Source organism: Cynocephalus volans, chromosome 10 (assembly GCF_027409185.1).
Source record: "Cynocephalus volans isolate mCynVol1 chromosome 10, mCynVol1.pri, whole genome shotgun sequence".
NCBI classification, from domain to species: Eukaryota; Metazoa; Chordata; class Mammalia; order Dermoptera; family Cynocephalidae; genus Cynocephalus; species Cynocephalus volans.
The window spans coordinates 104404238-104430699 of NC_084469.1; the positions used below are offsets into that span (position 1 = coordinate 104404238).

The 26462-nt window shown below is 41.7% G+C and overlaps 1 protein-coding gene across 2 annotated transcripts; it reads right to left on the minus strand.

The window, feature by feature from the left end:
* Positions 1-1554: 1554 nt before the first annotated feature.
* Positions 1555-26462, minus strand: LOC134388185 (zinc finger protein 564-like). 2 transcript variants are annotated; one of them, XM_063111033.1, is made up of 4 exons: positions 26290-26462; positions 4051-4177; positions 3796-3856; positions 1555-3117 (listed from the first exon to the last, which is right to left on the minus strand). In XM_063111033.1, the coding sequence occupies exons 1-4, from the start codon at positions 26290-26292 to the stop codon at positions 1647-1649; spliced, it is 1662 nt and encodes a 553-aa protein (XP_062967103.1). In that variant the 5' UTR covers positions 26293-26462; the 3' UTR covers positions 1555-1646. The 2 variants fall into 2 exon arrangements, with proteins under 2 accessions (XP_062967103.1, XP_062967104.1); XM_063111034.1 differs by lacking the exon at positions 26290-26462 and having other exon boundaries at positions 4055-4126.

Consider the following 26462-nt stretch of genomic DNA (forward strand, 5'->3'; position numbering starts at 1 on the left):
TGCAACCTTCAACGCCATCTGCTTCTAGAACACTGTCTTGCAAAACTGAAACACTATGCCTGTTAAACGATCATTCTCCACTATCCAATTCCCCCTGGCAAGTGGCATTCCACTTTCTCTATGAACACAACTACTCTAGATACCTGATATAAGAACTATGCAGTAGGACTAGCCAATTAGTTCAGTTTAGAGCATAGTGACATAACACCAAGGTCAAGGGTTTGGATCCCCATACCAGCCAGGTGCCCCCCCCCAAGAAAGCTATACAGTATTTGTCTTCATATGAATAGCCCACTTCAATTAGTATGTCATCAAGCTTCATCCGTGTTGCACCACGTGAGAACTTCCTCTTTAAGGCTGAGTAATACTTCATTGTATGTATACATGACTTTTTGTTTATTCATTCATGTCAATAAACACTTGGGTCACTTCCACATTTTCCCTATTGTGTAGATGATGCTGTTATGTACACAGGTGTACAAATACCTCAAGACCCTGCTTTCATATTTAGTATATTCCCAGGCTATGAGTTTTGTTTTGATGGCTGGCCAGTGCAGGGATCCAAACCTTTGACCATGGTGTTGTAACACCACACTCTAACCAACATATGTTATTTCTATGTTTAATTTTTTGAGGACCTCCCATACTGTTGTACATTTCTACTAACAATGCACAGGGTCCCAATCATTCCACATCCTTGCCAGCATTTATTTCTTGATAGGAACAATCCTAACGTGTGTAAGATGGTATGTATGTCATGGACATGGCTTGCACTTCTCCAATGAATAACGACATTAAGCATCTTTATGTGCTTACTGGCCATTTACATATCTTCTTTGGAGAAATGTTTATTCAAGTCCTTTCCCCATTTTAAAATTTGGTTGTCTTACTTAGCTCACGCTGCTAAAATAAAATACCATAAACTGTGTGGCATAAACAAGAAACATTTATTTATTTCTCACAGTTCAGGAGGCTGGGATGCCCAATGTCAAGGCACTGGCAGACTCGAGGTCTGGTGAGGACCTTTTTCCTGGTTCAAAGATGCTATCTTCTCACTGTGTCCTCACATGGTGGAGAGCAAAGCTATCTCTTTAGGAACTCAAATAAGAACTCTAATCCCACTTATGTGGCCTCCATCCTCATGATCTTATCTAATCCTAATTACTACCCAGAGGCATCTACTGCTATTACCATCGCATTAGAGGGGAGGGTTTCAACATATGAATTCAGGGGAACACATATGCTCAGTCCAAATATTCCTACCCTTGGACACCCCCCAAACTTCATGTCCTTCTCACATGTAAAATACATTCATTCCATCCCAAAGGCCCCCCAAATCTTAATTCATTCCAGCATCATCTCTTAAGTCTAAACTCCAAAGTGTCATCTCAATATCATGTAAATCTGTTATGAGGGACACTTGAGAGTAGATTCATGCTGAGGTAAAATTCTTCAGCTGTGACCCTATGAAACCAAACCAATTGTGTGCTTCCAAAATACAATGGTGGGACAGGCATGGTACATTCCTATTCCAAAAGGCAGAAAACAGGAGAGAAGGAAAATGTGATGGTTCCCTAGCAAGTCCAAATCCCAGAAGGTAGGCTGAAGACTTTCCACATCCTTTACATTTATAGGGTTTTCCTCCATTAAGCATTTTCATGCACACTCAAAGGCTGTGTGATAAATGAAAGAGTTCCCACATTCCCTACAAAGGGTCTATCTCCACTATGAGCTCTTTCATGTCTTTGAAAGGAACTGTGATAACTGAATGTTTTCCCACACATCTTGCACTCATAGGGCTTTTCTCCAGTATGAGTTCTTTCATGTATTCGAACAGAACTGGGATAATTGAAGGCTTTCCCACATTCTTTACATTCATAGGGTTTCTCTCCTGTATGAATTCTTTCATGTATTCGAACAGTACTGGGACACTCAAAGGCTTTCCCACATACCCTACATTTATAAGGTCCTTCTCCAGTGTGCAGCATCATATGTTTTCGAACCCTTTTGAGAGAAATGAATGCTTTCCCACATTCCTTACATTCATAGGGTTTCTCCCCAGTGTGAGTTCTTTCATGTATTTGAAATGAACTGGGACAGTCAAAGGCTTTCCCACACAGCTCACATTTATAAGGTCCTTCTCCAGTGTGCGTAATCATGTGTCTTCGAACATTTGGGAGAGAAATGAAGGCCTTCCCACATTCCTTACATTCATAGGGCTTCTCTCCAGTGTGAGTCCTTTCATGTGTTCGAACATTACTGGAATAACTGAAGGTTTTACCACATATCTCACATTTATAGGGTTTCTCTCCAGTATGAGTCCTTTCATGTTTTCGAACAGAACTGGGAAAAATGAAGGCTTTCCCACACTGCTGACATTTATAAGGTCCATCTCCAGTGTGTCTAATCATGTGACTTTGAAAACTTGTGAGAGAAATGAAGGCTTTCCCACATTCTTTACATTCATAGGGTTTCTCTCCAGTGTGAGTCCTTTCATGTATTCGAAATAAACTGGGACGGTGAAATGCTTTCCCACATTCCTGACATTTATAAGGTCCATCACCAGTGTGCCTAATCATGTGACTTTGAAAACCTGTGATAGAAATAAAGGACTTCTCACATTGCTTACATTCATAGGGTTTCTCTCCAGTGTGAGTTCTTTTATGTATTCGAAATAAACCAGGTCGATCAAAGACTTTCCCACATTCCTCACATTTATAAGGTCCATCTCCAGTGTGGGCTATCATGTGTCTCCGAACACTTGTGAGGGAAATAAAAGCTTTCCCACATTCCTTACATTCATAGGGTTTCTCTCCAGTGTGAGTCCTTTCATGTCTTCGAAAGGAGTTACAATAACTGAAGGCTTTCCCACATTGCTTACATTTATATGGTTTCTCTCCATATTCCTGATACTCATATGGTTTGTGTCCAGTGTGAGATATTATGTGCCTACTAAGGGATGAATGATGCATGAAGACTTTCCCACACAAACTACATTCATATGGTTTTACTACAGCAGGGATTTTCTTGTTCAGAGTAAAATTTGGAATTTGGTTGAAGGTTTCTCCAAATTGACTTCGTTCTTTATTCCCAAAGAGTCTCTCTAGCATATGATTGCTGTAACAAATGGAAAGCATATTATTAATCACTTATTAGTCTACAGTAGTGTCATAGGCTTTCATATTCACTCACCACTCACTCACTGACTCACTCAGAGCAACTTCCAGTCCTATAAGCTCTATTTATGGGAAGTGCCTTATGTAGAGGTGTACCATTTTTTATCCTTTATAATGTATTTTTACTGTACATTTCCAATATTTAGATATGAGGGTACTTCAAAATGATCAAGGAAAAATGAAATTAAAAAGGTACTATGAACCTTTCTTTCAACTTTTTAAAGACCCGCTGTATGTTTACATACACAGATACTTAGTACTGTGTTACAATTTCCTAACAGTATTCTGTACAGTAACATGCTGTACAGGTTTTTAGCCTGGGAACAATGTACTATGCCATACAGCCTAGGTGTGTAGTAAGCTGTAGCTACACCATCTAGATTGTATAAGTACACTCCATGATGTTCACATAATGACAAAAGTGCCTCACAATGCATTTCTCAGAACTCATACCTGTCACCACGCAACATTTGTCTGTATATATTCTCAGTGAAAAAGTTCTATAAATAAACAGTTTTGAAGCTGGGCTTATTTGTTTTGTTTCCTTATTTTAAAAATATTATGACATACTAAGATTCACTCAAAGGACACACTGCTTTCTCTGGTGAGTGAAAATTACCTTAAACTTTGCCCCTCATTTTTATACCGATCTTCCATGTTCTGGTCTTCCCATTTTTTCCCTATAGGGCAAGAAAAATGATTATAAATTTTTGGACATTATAGAAAAATAATAAGATTCTAGGTTCAAGATGAGCTGCAACCAAGCCTGACTTAGTCACCAAAGCATACTGTTTCTACATTCCAAGCCTAATAGCACTGATGTGCAAGAAACACTTTTTTAATTGACTAAGAGAAAAAATGATGTCATCTTTACCTACTGAGGCCAGGTTCCTGAAGGTTTCCCGCATCACATCTCTGTAGAGTTTCTTCTGGGAAGGATGCAGCAGAGCCCACTCTTCCAGGGTGAAGTTCACAGCCACATCCTCAGAGTCCACTGGGTCCTAAAACATCCCATACATGTTGAATGGAGGAAGGGCAAGACAACACCACAGGGCTACATACACTGAATTCATAAAAGTTCACAAATCATATTGTGGTCTTCAAATGCTAATTTTATGATAAATGAACATGTGTCCACACTCACTTCCTCAGGAATTAAACAGCACCATGAAAACCTTGAACTAATCTCTATGTTTTTACTGTAGCTAGTATAAGTTTTTTGTTCTCTAATGGCAGGATCCAGTTTACCTTGGAGAAATGAGGGAAATGCTATACAAAGAAAACAAATTTTAAGACCATCATTCCTTGTGACAAAATTTCTTCCATTTCCTGACTACCCACCATATCACACACCACTCAGCACTCCATAAGGCACAGGGTCAAGCATGGATGAGGTTTCAATGAATAAATACACACTGAAGAAGTGGAATCTTTTCCTTCTGTTCCCTTCACCAAATATGAAAGGCCACAAGGCTTGTAGAAATTCAAATTGTAACAAAGTCCAGCTGACTATATTTTCCAGAAGTACTCAGGACCATTAATAGTCAGATCTAGCTGGATAAATGAAAATATTCCTCTGCAAAAGTATTAATTTTAATGTGTGTATGTAATATTTATCATAGACTCAGTGTTTCCTTTAATTCTCTGTCCCATTACATTATATAGGAAGTTACTGGGAGGACAGAACTCAGGCCTTATGAAGATGGCATCACAACTGAGACCTTTACAAAAACCCCTATACTGATGAACCCCCGGGCAATTTTCCACCCAGTTTTTTCACATAATGAGAGCTTTCCACCTAATGAGAAGATAAAATGCCAGAAGAGCTCTTTCTGGCAACCCATAGCAATGTACCCAGGGCCTTGTTGACCTTGAGGAACAGGTTGAATTGCAATTTCCAGGATATTTCATTTACATCCATAACAGTTTGAAGGTGAATTTGCCACAATCGTAAAATACATAAAGAGTTCAACAGCGCTTTCTTTTTTAACATAAAATCCTTTCTCCAATTTCAGGAGGAAATGATTTCTGACCAGTCACTATGACATTGCATTATGTAATGTCAAAGCAATATGAAACAAGAGAAAAGATGGTACATTTTCTCAGAACTCTATGCCCCCAAAATGTCCTCTTTCAAAATATTTTCTTAAGTCCATAAATCCCAATTCAGAATGTTTAAGAATCAACAAAAGTACTTCTCTAAACTTAGGAGGAATAATGAATGTCAAAGTCTTCTGAAGAACAAGGTGATGGCTTGCCTAGCATGTATCAAAGATTCTGAAAGTCTAATATGGTGGACAGCACAGTATTAGCATAGAGATAAACAGACAGACTAAGGGAAATAGTCTCCACTGGGCCCGCATTTGATATGAAAGTTGATTAATGATAGACACTGTATGGCATTGTACAGTATTAAGAATAACCAAAGAATCACCAACACTTTAATACATGGAGCAGAGACAAACTGCTATCTAACTGGAAAAATGCACTGTATTCTCTTCTATGCCATGAACAATAATAAATTTATTATTGGTTTATGTAAGACAGATAAAACAAAAACATTTTCTATAGTTAAAGGCAAATTTTTCTTGATGCAAAAACAGGAAGAATTTTCTCATATAAGAAAAAGAATAAGCAATACAGAGACAGATTCAAATATAGTAAAATTAAGGGAGTTGAAAAAAAACAAAGTAGATGAAAAATATCTGCAATACATGCAATATAAAAGAACTAATGTCCAGAGTAAAAATAATAAACACATGATTAAAAAGTGGGAAAATAAGCAAAACATATTTAACAAAAGATAAAAAAAGTATATGAAAAATGTTCCATCTCCTTGGTAAAAAGTAGCCATATAAAATGTCAAGTAGTTCAGATCCCTGTACCGGCCAGCCACCAAAACAAAAAACAAAAGATGCCGAGTAGATCCCAGTTCACACTAATTAGGACAAAAATTAGTCAGTGAGATAATCCCAAGTGTTGATGACCATTGCAAACAGATAAATAGTTATGCACAACTAGAGAAAGGGCCAACTGATATACTTCATTACTATTTCCTGTAAATTTGAACTTGATCATGATCTACAGCACAGCGATTTTTCTCTAATGTCCTGAGATTTTGTTGTGCATTTATAATATTTGCAGACTGAAACAAAAATGACAGAAACAGTATTTCACATGAGAGCAAAAAATAAACTTGAAAACGCTCAGACACCATAACCACTGGACTGAATGCATGAATAGGATGGCCAGCAACATCAAACACCAGCATCTGTGAAACATACTGGGCAAAGAAACCATTGAAGGCAAACCCTTTCTCTGTAATTCCCCTAACACTCATGTACTGAAAGTGCAAAGGGGGCAAAACAAAAAAACACAGCTCAGTGAGAAAGAAACAACGTTAACAATATTAAGAATAAACAAAGAATCAGGACAATGGTCAACTATGGGGCATGACAGAAATGAGTTAAGGAGAATATAAGGAGACTCTAATCACAGTGTAAGACCCAGTTATGAAGCTTGATGATGACTCTAAGGATGTTTATGTTGTATTAATAAAACATACCACAAAACGTTTTTTTAATTCTTCTGTGACTATTTTCTTAAAAAATATAATCACAGAAGATTTAATTAAGTTTGGAAAAGAACATAATCTGTATGTATTTATTTGCCTTGAAATGTGGTAGCAAATACTGGTGATGAGCCAAGTATTTATTTAGAAAGAACTGGTTACACAAATCTCCCATCTTATGCACCTTTAAAACATGAAGGGTGGCAAGTATTGATATGAAAATATCTGAAGGATATGTGAGTAGAGCAATTAAGTGAAGTGTATTACAATATATACACCATCTTACTGTTTGTGTCACTGTTACAGTCACCCGCAGAGGAAGGCGGAGCCCTCACTCAAGGCTTGGTTCTGATGTGAGACAGATGACACAGCACACACACCAAGAGGGTATGGAAGGGTCTACTCCTTCATAATGAAGGTCTCTGGGGAGAGCAGGGCAGGCCTCTCCAGCAGGTGTGAAATGGCTTGAGAGCAAGGAAAGGTGCCTGACCTGGGGTTTTTACCGGTATTAGGGGGTGAAGTAGGGTGAGATTTCATGAATGAAAATACAGGTTTGCATGGACTAAAAATTTTGCCAGCAACAAAGGAGAGATCCCAGGTTTCATGTGAGTCAGAAGGGGGAGAAGGAGGGTTGAGGAGTTAAACTTGTCAACAAACATCAAAAAATGGTGTCAGAGACTTCTGGTTTCTGGTCTGGTGTGTAAGCAGTTTAGATGCCATCTTTTCCGCCGTCAGAGAATTGAGGTCACAGCGCAAATCTATAACCCCCAAACTGGAGAGTCAGGCAAGAAAAGTAGCCATTTTCAATTACGCTCAGAATATTCTCTTCAAGGCCTGTCATCAAAACAATCCTCAACTAATCTAATCACTGGGATTTTACCAGAGCCTAACTGACCTGGGAGAAGGTAAATACCTTTGTAGCATTCCTGCCACCTATGGGAGAGGGGGCGACCAGAAGCAAGAGTGAAGATGATAGTTTTTTCCCTTCTGACAACCAAGTAGTCATCAGGGTTATGGGCCTCCTCCATAGCAATTATTGCCCTAAAAGGTTTAACAGCTCCAGGTTTAAGTCACATTTGAACTAACCCCTTTCCTGTGCCTGGGTGTTATCCCCTATAACCCTGAGAGGCAGGATCTTTGTGGTGTTAGAGGCACAGGCAGCGGCAGTACCAGACGTACTTAAGGGTCCTGGTGAGCCCTCTTCTATCAGGAGTGCATACTCAGCCCTCCACCTACATGCTGCCTCCCCCTCCACTCTCTTTCTCTCTTTTTAAAATGACTGTTCTTTCAGGTACAGTCTTTTCCCACAGCATCCTGCAGGCCAAAGTATGGCAGCAGTCACAGCTTCAATCTTAAAGGCACAGAGGGTTCCAGACCAAGACACAAAGGACTACTTTGAGAGCCCCAATCCCATACTCTGTTTCTAAATGCCAAGGAATTCTGATACTGCAAACTTGAGTCAGTCGAATATAGACCCAGATTTGTTGGATCTCAACAAGGTAACAAAGAGGAGCATAGCACATGGCAAGAGCTCCCCAACAAGCAGCAGCTCAAAGCGCACCCAGCCATCAGCCAACAGAGCAGATTAGCAAGTCAGAGCAAGATACGACAGGCCCAGAGGGGTGGTCAATGTCTATGCCTCTGTTCACACCGATAATGGTGTATCACACACACTAAGAGGACTTATTACTCACATGATTGAGGTCTCTGGGGAGGGCAGAAAAGGCCTTGTAAGCAGGTGGGAAATGGCTTGAGAGAGCAAGGAAAGGAGCTTGGTCTGGGTTTTCATTGTGCTTGGAGCTGGGCAAGTGTTCCTTGGGCAGCACCAGAAGAGGGAGCCCCAGGCTTTCTGGAAAGCTGGTCCAGGTGTAGGAACAAGAGGAGGGAAGGGAGAGGCTTCAGCTCTTAGCAAACAACAAAAATGGAGTCTGACTAAGCGTAACAATAACAAAGGTGGGAAAGAAAAACATGCATTCTCAATTGCTTGTTTTTATACAAACAGTGACAGGCTGCACAAGCAATTATCAGAATTGGTTATTTGGGGGTGGATGGAGCAAGAGCTCAGGAGTGGACCAGGATGTGCTGGCAGGGACTTTCCTGTCAAGTCAGGACCTTCCTGTCTTAGGGATTTTTAAAAACACTGCTTTTACTTTTTAATTCTCTTTACTTCTAATTACTTACTTTGGCTTTTCAAAATTTAATCTTTAATTAACTTATTTTAATCGTTCCACACAGGAATCATTGCAATCACAGGTAATCATTGTAAGATTTCATCCCTAACACACAGCGATGAGGAATGTGTGAAACATAAAAAAATTCATTAAAATAAACCTCTGAAATCTCTAATTAGATGTTAAGTGGAATCATACGTTATTGTTCCACTTTATCTAACATTGTGGGGTATTTTTGGAAATGTGTAGAATATTATAATTTATTATGGCTTGGTCCTCATTCATTAATTGTAGTAGGATTTTCAAGGACATACATAAGCTTTTACTCGTGACAATTAAAATATAATCCCTAGAGTGGGCCAGTCCCTGGTGATGGAGGGCAGAGGACCTGAGTAGCCACAAGAATGGACTCTGCTAATTGCACGTGCCCTCCTTTCTCCTGGAGGAAATCAATTCTCCCAAGTGAGGAAATTCTCAGCTGGATTCAGTTTAAGTGTTTGAATCAAACGAACACCCAAATTTTTAAGTTTTCCCGGACACAGAAATCCTGACCTTCACAGATTTTCTCAATACGCACAAATACCATTCTAGGTGCACCAGTTCTTTGGATACATTGCCATGCCCCTCAGGCCAACCAGATGTGCAGGTGCATCTCCAGCTTTTCAGGGCTCTGCAGCTTCTCAGTACAAAGCGTTCCTTCCCTGGTGGCAGTGAGCAGGCAGGACCTGCAGGGGAGGCTCCCCAGGAGAAGCAAATGGGTCTTCCCTCTTCAGGCTCAAGGGTGGCCTCAGCTTGCAGTCACTGGTCTCAGGCCCATGTACTCCAGTCATGTGGCTTTGGACCACAACTGAAATGACACAAACTGAGTGTCTGAAGAATCCAGCAAAATCACTCAAGCCCAGTGTTTATAAAAAGAAAATTGTAGGGCCGGCCCGTGGCTCACTCGGGAGAGTGTGGTGCTGACAACACCAAGTCAAGGGTTAAGATCCCCTTACTGGTCATCTTTAAAAAAAAAAAAAAAAAAAAGAAAGAAAGAAAACTGTAAGGCAATTGGCTAACTCAATAAGAAAACCCACAAGTGTCTTTTTCTGTCAGAAAATGAAGATGTTGGGCCAGCCCGTGGCTCACTCGGGTGAGTGTGGTTCTGATAACGCCAAGGCCATGGGTTCAGATCCCATATAGGGATGGCCGGTTAGCTCACTGGGTGAGCGTGGTGCTGACAACACCAAGTCAAGGGTTAAGATCCCCTTACCGGTCATCTTTAAAAAAAAAAAAGAAAGTGAAGATGTCAGCTAATTATTACGAAGAAATTGTTTTATTAAAAATTAACTATATTTAAACACACTTTTAGGTATTGTAAGTCTGAGGGCTAGAATTCCATTTGACAGTTTGTTTGGAGGTTCAGGCAGGAGAGTGCAGGTCCCACAATCTTGAGGGATGAATGGTCCTCTCCTCTATTGGAGAAGGTCATCCTCTTTGACCCAGTGCACACCTTGGGAGGGACGCACAAGGAGTGGTAAGGGAGGAGGGGACACCCATCTAGGAGCCAGATCAGCCAAATCAACCCTGGCGATCAAGGGGTGACAGATGTCGCAGCCAGATTGCCCTCACATCGTAGAATTTCATTTGAAATCATGCAAAACGAAAGAACAGCCCTGAGAAACTTACTATACACGCTCCGAAGAAAAAAAAATTTTTTAGAAATTCTTTTCTTTTTTTTATGGCTGGCCAGTAAGAAAAACATTTCTTAGCAAATGAAATGTTAAGCCTGAACTATCTTTTTTCCTGAAATTCATATCTTTCTTGTCTCTTTGGAAATCTTTTACACTATTTTTCAAGATCTACTGATTAAATACAATTTACATTTAATAAAAAACCTGAAGCTCAAATAAGTGAATAAATCTTTTCAAGGTAACAAACCTAGGGAGGGGCAGTGCTGACCTGCAACTGTGCTGAAAGGACAGATCATCCAGGAAGAGTTCCAAAGCGGATCCTCAACCCTAAGAAGTCCCCATAGGATGTCTGTGTCCAGGAAAGATACTGGGAGGAGAGGCACATGCATTTTAGACAAACTAGTGATGGGTGGTTATTCTCTGCTCTCCTCTCATGTAAAATATCCGCAAACAAATAAAAAATAAACCTTTCAAAAAGAGACATCCATGACGATGAAAAAATTAAAATTAAAATACTGCGAATGTTTGAAACATACAATGAAGGACAAATAGTTGGCCATGATGTTGTGAACTGGTGAGGAGAATCAGTGTTTGGGAATATGGGGAGGGATCTAGAAATTAGGGATGTATTCCCAGCTCTGGGAAGAAGAGCTGGGCTGGGGGGACAGGGTCGCGGACTGGAGACACTGCTTCCCAGACATTTGGAAGACTCAGGGAGAAACGGTCCCCTAAAGAGCAAGGAGACACTGGGGACTCCACAGCCTGCAGCTCCTTCCCCACACGAGCTCCGCAGCCCGGGTCGGGGTGTCCCCTGAGGACCCCGCCGTCACCGCACACTCTGGGGACACGTGGGGCTGCCCAGAGAGGGCTCCGGGCCGGGCCGAGGTCGCAGCCGCAGGGACGGGACAGGATGCCCGGGGTCCCGGCTGCCGGCCCCGCCCCACCCTGCGGCCGGAGGGGACCGAGGGCTGCGCTGTGCCGGCGGCGGACTCGGGGCCGCAGACTCCGGGGCTGAGCGCGGGGAGGCCCGGGTCCCGCGGCCACGGCCGGCTCCAGCCAGTTCCGACCGGCCCCGCTCCCGGCCTCAGGACGCCTGCTCCCCGCCCCCCCCCCCCCCCCCCCCCCCCGATTTCCCTGCATCTTCCCTACAGCAGGTCACAGAGCAACAGAGGCTGTGGCGGAGCCACCTCAGGTCGCTACAGGCATGTGAAACACACTGACATGTGGTGTAGGAATAAGAAGGGACCTCCAGCACCTTTGCTGAGCGACTTGTCCAGCTTTCCCACGGAGTCTGATTGGACACTTTCTATGGCGGGGGCCCCTGTACCCTGAGTCACAGGTCGCTAGAGGTCACGTGGCCTAGCCAACCATGCTTCAGCCACCGTTGGTGTCTGTGCTGGCCAGGTCCATTTGCATTTAAGATAACTTGCTCCCAGCCCAGAATGGGCTGACCCAGGTGTTCGCAGAAAATTGCAAGCTTAGTTTCCACTGTAGACACAGTATGTGGACTACTGGGGCTCCAGATGCCCTTACTATACCTCACGGGGTGGTTGTTCCATGCCAGGAGAGGCAGGCCAAGAGGACCCAAGGCTTCTATCCCTCTCTATTGCTTGCATAGTTCCTAGAGTGTGTTGTCCCCAATTTCACAGCTCTGGCATAGAGATTTTGCCAGGTCGTATAATAGCTAACTTCTTCCCAAGGTACTCACATAATTTGCAATGGAGAGTGAACAAGTTCAAGCCTAAGGGTACTCTCAAGAACAGGGGTGTGTGTGGTGAAAAACAATTGGGAGAAGATTGGTCAGGTTAACGATTTAATGGAGATACAGCCTTAACTGCTGGCTGGCCACAAGGCTTTTATCGGAGAAAACCTGGGAACAAGACAGCTTAGAAACCTCCAGAGGCCAGTACAAATATTTAACATTGAACTCACAAACTATTCCTTCAAAGGAGCTATAATATGAATAGTCTGTAGAGAATTTTATTTATCCAAGGCATTACTGAAAACAATGGCAAGCAACCAGTGGAGTTTAACCAGTATGTAGCTAGGGAAAGAGAAAGAGAGCAGCCTGCCAATATTACTGTGCATTTCCCCCAAACTGCACTGCTTTCAGTACAAATACCAAAAGTTTAACAGTGTGAGTGTGTATGTGTGTGAGAGAGAGGCAGAGAAAGACAGACTTCCTTAAAATAATATAGCAAACAATAACAGGTCCTAGAGATTAAGGATTGGTATCTAGAGTTGCTACTAAATACTATCTAAAATGTCCAAGTTCCAATAAAAAATCACAAGCTATCAGAAGACACAGCAAAATATAACCCATACACTGGTAAAATGCAGGTAAAAGAGACTACCTGTGGGAGAAGTACAAATGTCAGATTTAACAGAGACATCAGAGTAGCCATTATAACGTGTTTGCAAAAATATCAGAAAATATGATTAAAAAAGAAAAGCATGATTACAAAGCTTCATCAAATAAGAGAACATGACAAAGTTATAGAAATTACAAAACAAAAAGTAAATGAGAATTCTGAATTAAAATGAAGGAAATAAAAAGTTCACTGGAGGGTGGCAAGAATATGTTTGAAATGGCAGAAGAACTAGCAAACTTGATAAATAGAGATTACTGCTGTGGACTGACTGTCCCCCCAAAATTCACTGAAGCTTGAATTGTGTCCCCCAAATTTTATGTATTAGAAATTCAGCTACCACTGTGACTGTTGAGAGGGTGGGGGCCCTGAAGAGATGATTAGAATGTAGAACCATGCAGTAGTGAATGGATTTAATGGTAGTCAGGGGCAGGGTTCTGAGGGCTTTAAAAGGAGAGCAGGTAAGAGGTTAGTCTCTCTTCTGCTTCCACCATCTTGCAAGGTCAGACCCCTGGGTCACCGTCATCATCACCAGATGTGTTCCTTGGACTTTGGACTTCCCAGCCTACAAAACTGTAAGTAATCAATTTTGTTTTCTTTATAAATCACCCAGTTCCAGCTTTTTCATTATAAGCAACAAAAACGGACTAATACAATTATGATATCCAAAAAACAGAGAGAAAAAGGAATTGAGAAAAATAAAAGAACTATAGAAAAATGCAGCACATTGTTAAACCCACCAACATACACAGAAGTGAAGTTCCATAAGGAGGTGAGAGAAAGACTCAGAAAAAATATTGAAAGAAATAATCACTGAAAATATCCACAATTTAAGGCTGGCCTGTGGCTCACTTGGGAGAGTGTGGTGCTGATAACACCAAGGCCACGGGTTCAGATCCCTAAATAGGGATGGCCGGTTGGCTTGCTTCGGAGAGTGTGGTGCTGACGACACCAAGTCAGGGGTTGAGAGCCTCTTACCGGTCATCTTATAAAAAAAAAAAAAAGAAAGAAAAGAAAATACCCACAATTTATTGCCAATGCCCTACACATCCTAGAAATTCAACAAACTCTACGTAGGAAAAACTCAGAGTTCCATAAACAGAGGTATCATAATAAAAATGCTGAAAGTCGGAGAGAAGGAGGAAATCTTGAAATCAGCAAGAGAAAAACAATTCCTCACTTAACAAAAAAACTGCATTAAGAAATGATTTCTGGGGCCGGCCCGTGGTTCACTCAGGACAGTGTGGTGCTGATAACACCAAGGCCATGGGTTCGGATCCCATATAGGGATGGCCGGTTAGCTCACTGGCTGAGCATGGTGCTGACAACACCAAGTCAACAGTTAAGATCCCCTTACCATTATCCTTAAAAAAAAAAAAGAAATGATTTCTCAGTACGGGTTACAGAGGCCAGAAGGCAGTGGGAAGGGCTCAATGAAAATATCTAAGAATCCTAGGTCAGTAAAGCTATTTTTCAAAAACGTGGGCAAAACACTTTCCCAAGTTAAAACAAACAAACAAAAAACTGAATTTGTTCCTATGAGGCACTCCCAACAAGCAATATTAAAGAAAATTCAAGCTGAAATCAAGTGACCCCATAATCCACATGAAAAAACAAAGGGCACTATTAAAGATAATTAGGTAAGTATAAAAGACAGAATAAATGCCTATTTCTTCACCTTTCATCTGCTAATATATTTAAAAAGCAAATGTACAATGATTATAACAGTGTATTGTTGAATGTGTAACATTAAGAGCAGTAAAACTTCTAACAAAATAGGCAAAAAGGGAATAGAGTTGTATATGAAAAGTATTTTTCTGTATCACTTGAAATAAGCTGTACATCACTGGAAAACTGAACTCAACTGCAATAACTTATGATTTAGATGATAAACACTAGAGCAATAAAAAAATACGAACAAAAGGGGCCAGCCCATGGCTCATTTGGGAGAGTGTGGTGCTGACAACACCAAGTCAAGGGTTAAGATCCCCTTACCGGTCATCTTTTTTAAAAAAACAAAAACAAAAAATAAAAAAAATCATCCTAACTTGCAAAGACATGTTGGGTGATATCAGAATTTACTGCCCTTTCTCAAGTAAAAATTGGCTCTCAATACATGCCTATAGCATGCGGGGGCGGGGGGCAAGATTTCCCTGATTCATCTGTGCATGCAGGAACCTCTTTCTTTCCATTTACTGAACCTCCATCACAGGTACAGGATTACTGATCAATCATCCCAAATCATCTACTATACTGTCACAATTTTCCACAATTAAAAAAATTATTTCCACTTTTTTGGGGGGGGGGTGTGCTTTATTCTGCTTAATTTCTTCTCATATGTTCATAAGCAAAAATTTTTGGTGGCTCAACATCAGATATTTGTTTATGAATGGTGTGCAGAGAAAATTAAAATTATCCTTTTCAAACAGACAGCAGGAGGTGGGTGGCACAGTCCCTGGGTCTGATGTGAGTGGGGCCCACGTCTGCAGAGATGTGAGGACGTAGGTGAGCCAATCCTGGGCATGAAATCTAAATGATGCCCCAGAACCAAAGAGATTGTATGGGAACGGGTCCTTCATGGACACAGGAAAATGGATGAACAGTGCTGAGAACAAAGAGGAAAGAGACCTAGGGCTGCTTGGAATGCTGAGGGTCCCATGGGATCTGTGCAGCAGTGTGACTCTTTTTTGTTTGTTTTTTTCTTTTTTTTTAATGTGCTACAGTAGGGTTGGCTGGTTTTCTAAGGTGATTAGAGACTGGTGCTGATAACACCAAGGTCCAAGGTTAGAGCCCTGTACTGGCCAGCCATCAAAACGAAACATCAACAACAACAAAAAATAATAATGTACTAAAACACACATAACAGAAAATTTACCATCCCAACCATTTTTAGGTAGATTTCAGGGGCAGTAGTTGCATTCATAACCGGGTACAACTATCACCATCATCCAACTCCAGAACATTTTTCATCTTGCAAAATTGAAACTCTATGTCCAATAAACAATAACTCCCTATTACCTACTCTCCCCATGCCCTGGCAATAGCCCTTCTACTTTCTATGAATCTCACTACTCTAGGTACCTCACATAAGTAGAACTACACAGTATCTGTCTTTATATGAACGGCCTGACCCACTAGCTTAAGGTCCTCAAGGTTCATTTATGTTGTAGCATATGTCAGAATGTCCTTTTTAAAGTTAATATATCATTGCATATATATACTATCTTTTGTTTACTCATTCATCTGTCGATAAACATATAAGTTGCTTCTACATCTTATCTGCGAGACTTACAGAATTTTGATTATCAATAACCAATGATTTAACCAATCAAGACTAAGTCATGAAACTTCAATAAAAACCCAAAAGAACTGGGCTCTGGGACCTTCCAGACAGCTGAACAAAGGGAGTTTCCTGGAGGGTGGTATGTGGAGAGGGCATGAAAGCTCCACACCCACCCCTAGGCCTCTTTTCCATCTGGTTGCTCATCTGTATCCTTTGTAACATCCTGTATAGTAAACAGGTAAATGTAAATGTTTCCCTCAGTTCTCTGAGCCATTCTAGCAAATTAATTAAACCCAAGGAGGGGTTCATGAGAACTCCGACTTATAGCAGGTCAGTCAGATTTTCCAGAGGTCTGGACTTGTAACTGGCATCTGAAGTGGGGGGCAGTGTTGTGGGACTGAGCCCTCAACATGTGGGATCTGATGCTATCCCCTGGTAGTCAGCATCGGAATCAAATGTAATTACAGGATACACACTTGGTGTCCACTGTAGAGCTGACTGCTTGCTTGGTGTGTGTGGGAAACCCCCCACATATTTGGTCACAGAAGTATTCTGTGTTGTGAGAACACAGTAGTAGGAGGAACCATTTGTTTTTTCCACTCAGATACCAACAAAAGTTTATCTACTTTTTCCTTTATAGTGTGTGCTTTCGGTTGCATAGTGAAGAAATCATTGATAAACCCAATGTCAAGAAGCTTTGGCCTTGTGTTTTAGGGCAAAAAACAGGGCAAAAGAATATTAGAGATCTAGGACTTATATTTATGCCTTTGTTCCACCTTCATTTAACTTTTATGTAGGATGTAAGGTAAGGGTCTGACTCCATTCTTCTGTATGTGGATGTCAGGTTTTCCCATGACCATTTTTTAAAACAATATCTGTTCCCCCACTGAATGGTCTTGGCATCCTTCTCAAAAATTATTTGACTCTATAGGCAACGGTATATCTCTGTGTTGTCTCTTCTGTTCCATTAGTCTATATATCTCTTTTTATGCCAGTACCAAACTGTTTTCATGACTGTAGCTTTGTGAGAAGTTTTGAAATCAAAAGCATTAAGTCTCAACTTTATTGCTGTTTTTCATAACTGTTTTGGCTATTTGGAATATCTGCAGATTCTATATGAATTTCAGGATGGGGATTACTATTTCTGCAAAAAATGACACTGAGACTTTGATAGCCACTGTATTGAATCTGTACACAGCCTTAGATAATAATATTGACACCTTGTTAATCTTAGATGCATGAACACCACTGCATGAATACCATGTCTTTCCATTTTTTGCTGTCTTTTATGTCTTTCAGAAACATTTTGTAATTTTCAGTGTACAAGTCCCTTCCTTCCTTAAGTGAAATCCTAAGTATTTTGTTCTTTCTGATGCTATCATAAATGGAAATGTTTTCCGAATTTCCATTTTGGATTGCTCAATCCCATTGTATAGAAAAATAACAGAATTTTGTGGGTTCATTTTGTATCCTGCTAATTGGTTGTGTCTTTTATTCCAATTTTTTTTTTGTGTGGAATCCTTTGGGTTCCTACATAAAAGATCACATAACTTGTGAACAGGGATAATTTTTCTAATTCATTTCAAAGTTGGATGGCTTTTATTTCTCTTTCTTGCCTAATCACTCTGACTAGAACAGCCAGTACTATGCTGACTAGTAACGGTGAGAGTTAATTTTTAATAGACTTTTAAAAAAACAGAATAAAACATAAGGTGTAATTAAAAATAAACAATATAGAATATAACAACATTATAATACACATTTTAACATTATTAATAATATAAATTTTGTACTGAAAATATAAACATAATAATGTATAATATAAAATATTAAAATAATAAAGAATAAAAATAAGTATCATACAAGTTATCTTCGCTAGCCACAATGGCATGAACTTAGACATAAAAAAACCAAAAATCATAAATCTGTGGAAATTAAACACTTGCCTATAAAACAAAATGACTCAAGAAGAAATAACGAGGGAAATTAGAAAATAGTTAGAGATGAATAATAAAAACAAAAACACAGAATATTGCCCACCCAAAATAAGACAAAACAAAAACTCAACATACCTAAACTTATGGGACTCAACAAGAGCAGTTCGAAGGAGGAAATTTTAGCCTGGGGTCTTTTCCAGTTGTCAGACTATTGTGATTGTGTTTATGGGTGGAGAGCTAATGACTAAGGCTGAGGGGGCTGCAGTGGCTGAGGTTGTGAGTCCCATGACATGGGTTCTGCCACTGCTTCCTCCACCATCTCACATCACAGCAACCTAGGGCTGCTGTAGAGAAATTTTCAAAAGAATATACTGTGTGTTGATTACCAAAGAAGTTTCCCAGCAAGAAGGCACAGATAGGGAGCTTGGGATGGAAAATTAAGAGCTGGAAATGGCCATAAAACTGGCCTTGGAAAGACCTGATGCTGACACCCAAGGATTAGGATGCCCCAAAGAGACCCTACACTTGGGGAAAACCATAGGAAATGGTTTTATGTTTCAGAAACAGAGAAATCCCAACTATCTGACCCAAGGAAACTGTTGTAAAGTCAAAGACAGACTCTAAGAGTCCTCTCCTTTCTATCTAGTTGTGTTTGTGAGGTGAGGACAGATTTGGCTACACAGGGTGTTTCCTAACATCAAATAAGGTTCCAAGAAAGGCCTGTTGGGTCCAGAGTCCCTCGTGCCCAGTCCTTCAATTCTTTCAAACGAGGATCCCTTGGAGGTAGAAAGAAGTGGTGAACACATAAAAATCAAGGCTCAGGAGAAGTTAAAATTCTCCAAGTACGTGAAAGCATTTTTGTTGTTTGTTTTCTATTAATTATTTTTAACACGTACACATACTGTTTTAAGCATAGTTATGAGTTTTCACATATATACAGTTATGTCACCCCCAAGTTGGAGAACACTCAATAACCCCAAAAGAAATAGTGGGGAGTGGAGGATAAGAGAGGGTAATAGTAATTAGGTGAAGCACAGGAGATTTTTAGGGCAGCAAAATTATTCCATAATAATCCGATGGTAGATGCATACATTTATCTAAATCTATAAAACTGTACAATACAAAGAGTGAATCCTAATGTAAAGTATGAACTTTAGTTAATGACAATGTGTTGACTTATCAATGCTCACCATCAGATGAAATATATTGGTTCATTTTTTTTTTTTTTTTTTTTTTTTTTAAAAGATGACCGGTAAGGGGATCTTAACCCTTGACTTGGTGTTGTCAGCACCACGCTCAGCCAGTGAGCGAACAGGCCATCCGTATATGGGATCCGAACCCAGGGCCTTGGTGTTATCATCACCGCACTTTCCCGAGTGAGCCACGGGCCGGCCCGAAATATATTGGTTCATAATTGTAATAAATATACCACACTTAAAAATAGAAACTATGAGTTTGGGATAAGGGATATATAGGTATTCTGAATTATCTGCTCAATTTTTCTGTAAACCTAAAACTACTCTGCAAAATACAGACTATTAACTGAAAAAGTTAATAAAATACCATTCCGTTGAAGATTCTTAACTGTGTAAAAAAGAAAACCCTGACATTCAATAGTACATATAGTATGATACCATCTGCATAAGAAACAAGTGAAAATATACTGACATAGCAATGTATACACAGGTTAAGAAAAACAAGGAAATTATCTTATAATCTAAAATACTGGCTCCATCTGGAGAGAGATGAGATGCTCTGGCCTTTAGGAATCATTTCAAGTGGGGCGTGTGGCAAGAAGGTTACTTCCAAGTCTTGGCCTGGTCATCATTAGATGGATCCTCCCTTCATAATGTTTTAATTGACTGTGCAATTGTTTTATGTAATTTCCTCATACATAATATTTTTAGTAGGTTTCCACAATGCAAACACAATACAGAAACAAATCCCAGTTCATTTTGAATTATGAGTAACAAGCTATTGAAAGTAAATTCTTAGAACATAATGTACCCTATTAACATTAATTTCTATTAAAACTAATTCTCTGAAAGTCCTAAAATATATCTAGAGTATAATATGATTATAACAGAAAAATTATACCTCAAAAGACATCAAATTATGAAAAAATATATGGAGAGATGACATATGTCCTTAGAAAAGAGACTGAATATCGCCATGATATCAGCTCTGTCATATAAATCTAGGGTTTTTTTAATTCCAAGATATTCACAACCAGGTTTGTCTGGTATGTTGCTGACCTTAAGAAAAGCTACTTCTAAAAATTGAAATAGAAGACAAATGTCTAAGAATAGCCATGATTTTGTACAGAACCCTGCTGGGAAACGGCAGAAACTAGATGTGTCCCCCCCTCACAAATTCATTTCTTGAAATTCTACCTCCTAATGTGACGGTATTAGGAGGTGGCACCTCTGGGAGGTAATGAGTATTAGATGAGATCTCCCTCATGAATGAGATTAGTTCCCTTATAAGAGACAGGAGAGAACTTGTTTCCTCTTTCCTCTCTGCCACATGAGGACACAACAAGATAGCCATCTGCAACCCAAAAAGTGAGCCCTTATCAGACACCAGATCTGATTGCACCTTGACTTGGACTTCCCAGCGTCCAGAATTGTGATAAAAAAATGTTTACTATTTAAACCACCCCGTCTACAATAATTGTTATAGCAGCCCAAAGTGACTAAGATAGGGAGGCACTTTCCTAACGCACATCAAGGCTTTGAAATCTATGGTATGGGGCCGGCCCGTGGCTCACTCGGGAGAGTGCGGTGCTGATAACACCAAGGCCCCGGGTTCGGATCCCATATACGGATGACCGGTTCGCTCACTGGCTGAGCGTGGTGCTGACAACACCAAGTTAAGGGTTAAGATCCCCTTACCGGTCATCTTTAAAAAAAAAAAAAAAAAAGAAATCTATGGTAATCAGGACATTATGCAGCAGCAGAGAGGAGGACATATAGACAATAGAAAATAGCAAATTCTGAAAGAAGGATATCTGTTTAAGTTACATGAACCTATGACACAGCGAGTATGGCCAGGTAGTGTTAGAAATGATGGATGTGGTAATACACAAGGCAGTGACAAATGGATATCTACAGGAGAATAATCAATCTCCTTTCCATCATCTCCATATGCAATAACCAATGAACTGTAGAGGTGCCTGTTCTAGTAAATTCTCATAGTTTATGTTATCTCACCATCCATTTTGAATACAGGTTTAACTTTCTCATACCAGAAGCAGGGCTTAGTCACCTTTGACAGTTTCCAGTTCCTCAATGTGGTCAAGCCAGTATCTGCTTTATACAACTGCCTCCTGGTGACCACCTCCCTATGGGCAGCTCCACGCAACCTACTAGAATCACCTGACTGACCCCCCACACCCCACTTGGACTGCACAGATAACTGCGGCCACCACCTCTCCATCACAGTGTGATGACATGGAACTTGTGCCTACTTGCTGTAAACCCACAAATTAGAACTCCCCGAGGAGCCCCCAATAAAGGCTTTGGCCCACAGATCTCTCTCTTGCTCTCCACCTGCTGGCTGAACATGCATGTCCTGTTCCAGGTGGCCAGCAAGGCATGTTGCCCTCTTCTCTTTGGGATCTCTTACCTAGCAGCCAGCCTCACCCACAGTTCACAAGGAAACCCACACTCAGAAGGTTAAATGCATTCCCAAACTTGGGGACCACTCTCATATGGAGATGCAGCCCACGGTGGCTCGCTCTTAGGCAGTGAGTGAGGGACACCTGAGCAGCTGGGAAATTTAATTCTGGGAGCTTCATACACCCTAATCTCCTCTCCTCGCAATTGAAAATTATTCACTTCTCCAGGGTCTTGATTCTCACCAGCAGTCAAACACTCATCCACAGTCAGTTTAAGGTTCTGACCTCTGGTGTCTTTGACACCAAATGTCTGAACACCAACCAATTCTCCAACACTAGCTGGGTGTCCAACAATTCAATTCTGACATCACCCAGGGTTAGTGCAGACCCCACAAGTTCAGGGCTCAGTCCCACAATCCTGCCCCCAATTCAGATATGAGTTTCAAGGCCCCGAGGCCACCCACCCTTGTGACCAACTGCCTATATAAATCAAGGGCTCCCACATCCCTCTCCATGTTCAATAATTTGCTAGAATCACTCACAGAAATCAGTAAAACATTTTACCAGTATATTAACTTTAGCAGTATATTACAAAAGACACAACTCAGGAACAGCCAAATGGAAGAGATGCATAAAGCAGTTGAAGCGGGGAATGGGCAAAGCTCCCCCTCTTGGGGTGCACCACCCTCCCAGCACATCAAGGTGTTCACCAACCTGGAAGCTCTCTGCATGGTATGTTCAAGTGTTTTTATAGAACTCAATCTGGGGCCGGCCTGTGGCTCGCTCGGGAGAGTGCGGTGCTGCTAACACCAAGGCCACAGGTTCGGATCCCATATAGGGATGGCCGGTTCGCTCACTGGCTGAGCGTGGTGCTGACAACACCAAGCCAAGGGTTAAGATCCCCTTACCGGTCATCTTTTTTTAAAAAAAAAAAAAGAACTCAATCTATAGCCTCCCTGGTTTCAACACGCTAATCATGGGTTTGTTCTTTCTGGTCACCAACTCCCATTCTGAAGCTAATCAGGGGTCCCATCCTGAGTCACTTCATTAGCATAAACTCGGGTATGGGCTAAAGGAGGTTCTTATGAAGAACAAAAGATACTCCAACTATCATTCAAGAAATTCTGAGGATTTTAGAACCTCTGTGCCAGGAACTAGATGAACACCAAATATATTATTATTATTATACCACAGAAGTAAATTAGCTCTCAAATTCATAAACCCAGGGACTGGCCAGTTAGCTCACTTGGTAGAGCATAGTGCTGAAAACACCAAGATTTATTCAGATCCCCATACGGGCCACCTGCCAAAAAAAAAAAAAAAAAGGAAAAGAACCATAAACCCTTTCTTTCTCCAAGAGGCAGAACCCAAAGGCATCTTTTGAATGTTCTCATTTTGTACAAATTACACTCTGACTAAACCAACTCTGTGGATTCAAAACTAAACTTTTCACATTGTTGAATTTTGCCCAAGCTCTGTTATGATTGGAGAAACTCATACCAGCACCACTCTTGGTGTTCAGGAGAAGCAGACTACTGCAAAGAAATACCCTTCCCATTAAGACTTAGATGATGTCGCTTTTTTACCTATGACAGCCAGACACAGACTCTCCAAATCTCATTATTTGCCTCACGAACAATTAGCTGAACAGTTTTTTTTTTTCACTGATATACCAAAATAAATACATATTGGGATGGCCAGTCAGCTCACTTGGGAGATCCTGGTGCTGATAACATGAAGGCCAAAGGTTCTAGCCCCGATCCCAGACAGCCGCCAAAATAAAAAACAAAAAAACCACGTCAACCAAACTTTGGTTAAGTTTTTCTTTCCAGGCCCCTGAACCTAGTCCCACCTTCAGCAAACTGAGACAGCACAAAATCCCTCCTTTACTGCCCTGCAGAGAACAGGCTGACCTCAGGATAAAGCATTCTCTGATCTAGGATTTGACACTGTCACCCTCCACCAGACGTCCCTCACCCATGTTCTTTCTAACCCTGTTCGCTCCTCCCTATGAAAGAAAAGCCCTTTTCTGCCTAACCTCTGAGATGCTTGCAGATCTTGCACTTGGTGCTTTCTCCCATCACAATATTCCTTTAGAACCAGGCCACTGGTTATCTAAATGCAGACTGTTTTACTTGAGGCATAGAAACAGCCCCAGGACAGTAACAATTACAACCTCACAGAGGGCATCACCTGTCCAACAGCCTGTGAGTCGCCAGCTCTCCAGTGCTCTCAGTACCAAGGTCTCCTTCTAGGGTGGGTGTGACCAGACAGGGACACCTGCAGGGGAGGCTCCCCAGGAAGAACTAGGCCTTCAACGACCTCCCTCTGCAGGCTCAAGATTGGCCTTGGCTGGCAGTGTTTGACGAATCCAGCAAAATCACTCAAACTCACTGCTTATACATACATGGAAGGAAAAGAAATTGTAAGGCGTTTGTATTTTATAACTAAACAGAAAAAGCACAAGTATCTATCTCTTTCAGACAATAAACACGTCATTTAATTATTTCCATATCATATCGTTTAATAAACAGTCATTTTTGAACATTTCTAGTTCCTGTCCTATAAAATTTAGCATTAATCTCCGAAGTCCAGATAACAGGAAACAAAGCAATGTTATGCACTCTTACAAATTTTCCACACTACCAAAGGAGAGGAACTGATGTTCTGGCGAATCTTTCTAAATCACCAATTTATCTAACATGATTTTTTTAATAGAAACGTACTCATTTTTCTGCAGCCATTATGGTAGAGAGATTTTCCCTATTTCTATTCCCTGGTAGTTGGCTAAGTCCTGAAATTCCATTTGAAATCTCCCAAAAGAAAAAACCAGACCTGAGAAACTTACTACACACACTCTGGGCAGGGGGAAAAGAAAAAAAAGGTAAATATGGGTAGAGGGAAAGAAAAGGTAAATAAGAATTTTTAACAAATGGAATATAAGACTAAATATTTAATTTTTTTCTGAAATCCTCTTACTTGCTTCTGTAAATATTTCATCTTATATTTCAAGTTCTCTTAATCAAATACAATTTACCTTTGATGAAAAAGAAGATCAAATAAGTGAACAAACCTTTTCAAGGTGACAAACCCAGGGAGGGGCAGTGTTGACTGGAACAGTGTCTGACTCAAGTGTCAAGTCAGGTCATCCTATCACATCCCCCGCCCCATCTTGCTCACTGAAGTGCTCCAAGACCACTCTCCCAAGCACCACTGGATTGTGCCCCCGTGTGCATGAAGCGCATTTTGCTTTTCAGGTTCCCGCACCACCTCAATAGGGTGGGTTTTCCTTGTCCTTAGATATTCTTTTTCTCCCTTCACTTGCCTGAGAGAATCGAGGGCAAAAATCATTTGTCTTGTCCCCTCAATACCAGCAACTGACTGAGTGACCACCAGAGTCTCCAAAAAAATGGAAACTTGGGTTAAGTAATGAAAAGCTGAACAACCCTAGGGGTTAGCTTTTTAGACTGAGGGTATACTAGAAGATTCCTCCCTGCTCCAGGGCCTCCAGCTGCTCCCCTGAGGGGCCCCACCACGACACCTCAGGCTGTTCTCTGGGAGATGACCCAGGGCCTGACACTCACTAGACACTCCAAGAAACTTGGCAGCTGTGGACACCTGGGTCAGCCCCCAGGCAGTTCTGAAACCCACGACCAGGAAAAGACAGGAGGGAGGGCAGAGGACACATCAGCCTGTACAGTTTCCAAATGGGAACCTTACCCCAAAGACCTGTACTCTGCGTTTAGGGACGATAAAAGGAGATGAGACACAAAGATTTTTTTAAAGCAAAGTTTCAGGTGATTATTCTCTGCTTTCCTCTCAGATGAAAAGCCCATAAACAGAAAACAAATCTTTAAAAAGCTATCCATTGCTTTGTGAAAAAATAATAAACTAAAATACTGTGTCTGTTTGAAATGTAGAATGAAGGACAGCTAGCTGATAATTCTGTTGTGAACTAGACAGGAGAGGTGGGCGTTTGGGAACGCAGGGAGGGACCTGGAAATTTAGGGATTTATCGCCGGCCCCAGGAAGAGCCAGGCTGGGGGGACAGAGTCGTGGATTGGAGACCCTGCTTCGCAGACATTTGGAAGACGCAGGAAAATCGGTCCCCCTTGGAGAGAAAGGAGGGACTGGGGACAACACGGACCACAGCTCCTCCCACGCACGAGCCCCACGGCCCGAGTCGGGGTGTCCCCTGAGGACGTCGCCGTCACCGCACACTCTGAGGACAGGCGGGGCCGCGGGCGCGGGGCTGCCCAGAGAGGGCTCCGGGCCGGGCCGAGGTCGCCGCCGAAGGAACGCGCAGGACGCCCGGGGTCCCGGCCGCCGGCCCCGCCCCACCCTGCGGCCGGAGGGGACCGAGGGCCGCGCTGCGCGGGCGGCGGACTCGGGGCTGAGCGCGGGGAGGCCCAGGTCCCTCAGCCACGGCCGGCTCCGGCCGGTTCCAACCGGCCCCGCTCCCCGTCTCGGGACGTCCGCCCGACACTCACCATTTCCCGGCTTCCGGGGTGTCCCCGCGTCCTCCCTACGGCTTCCGCGGTCACTGGGGGTCACAGCGCGCCAGAGGCTGCGGCGGAGCCACGTGGGACCTCTGAGGACACAGGCGACAGGTCCCGGGCACCCGGGGCTCGAGAAAAGAAGACCCCGCGGGGGTCGCGGAGCG

Coding starts and splice junctions, on each gene's coding strand:
- LOC134388185 (XM_063111033.1), bottom strand. Junction 3,857..4,050: donor CAGGAACCTGGCCTCAGTAG/GTAAAGATGACA, acceptor CTTGCCCTATAG/GGAAAAAATGGGAAGACCAG. Junction 3,118..3,795: donor AATGAGGGGCAAAGTTTAAG/GTAATTTTCACT, acceptor CATTTGTTACAG/CAATCATATGCTAGAGAGAC.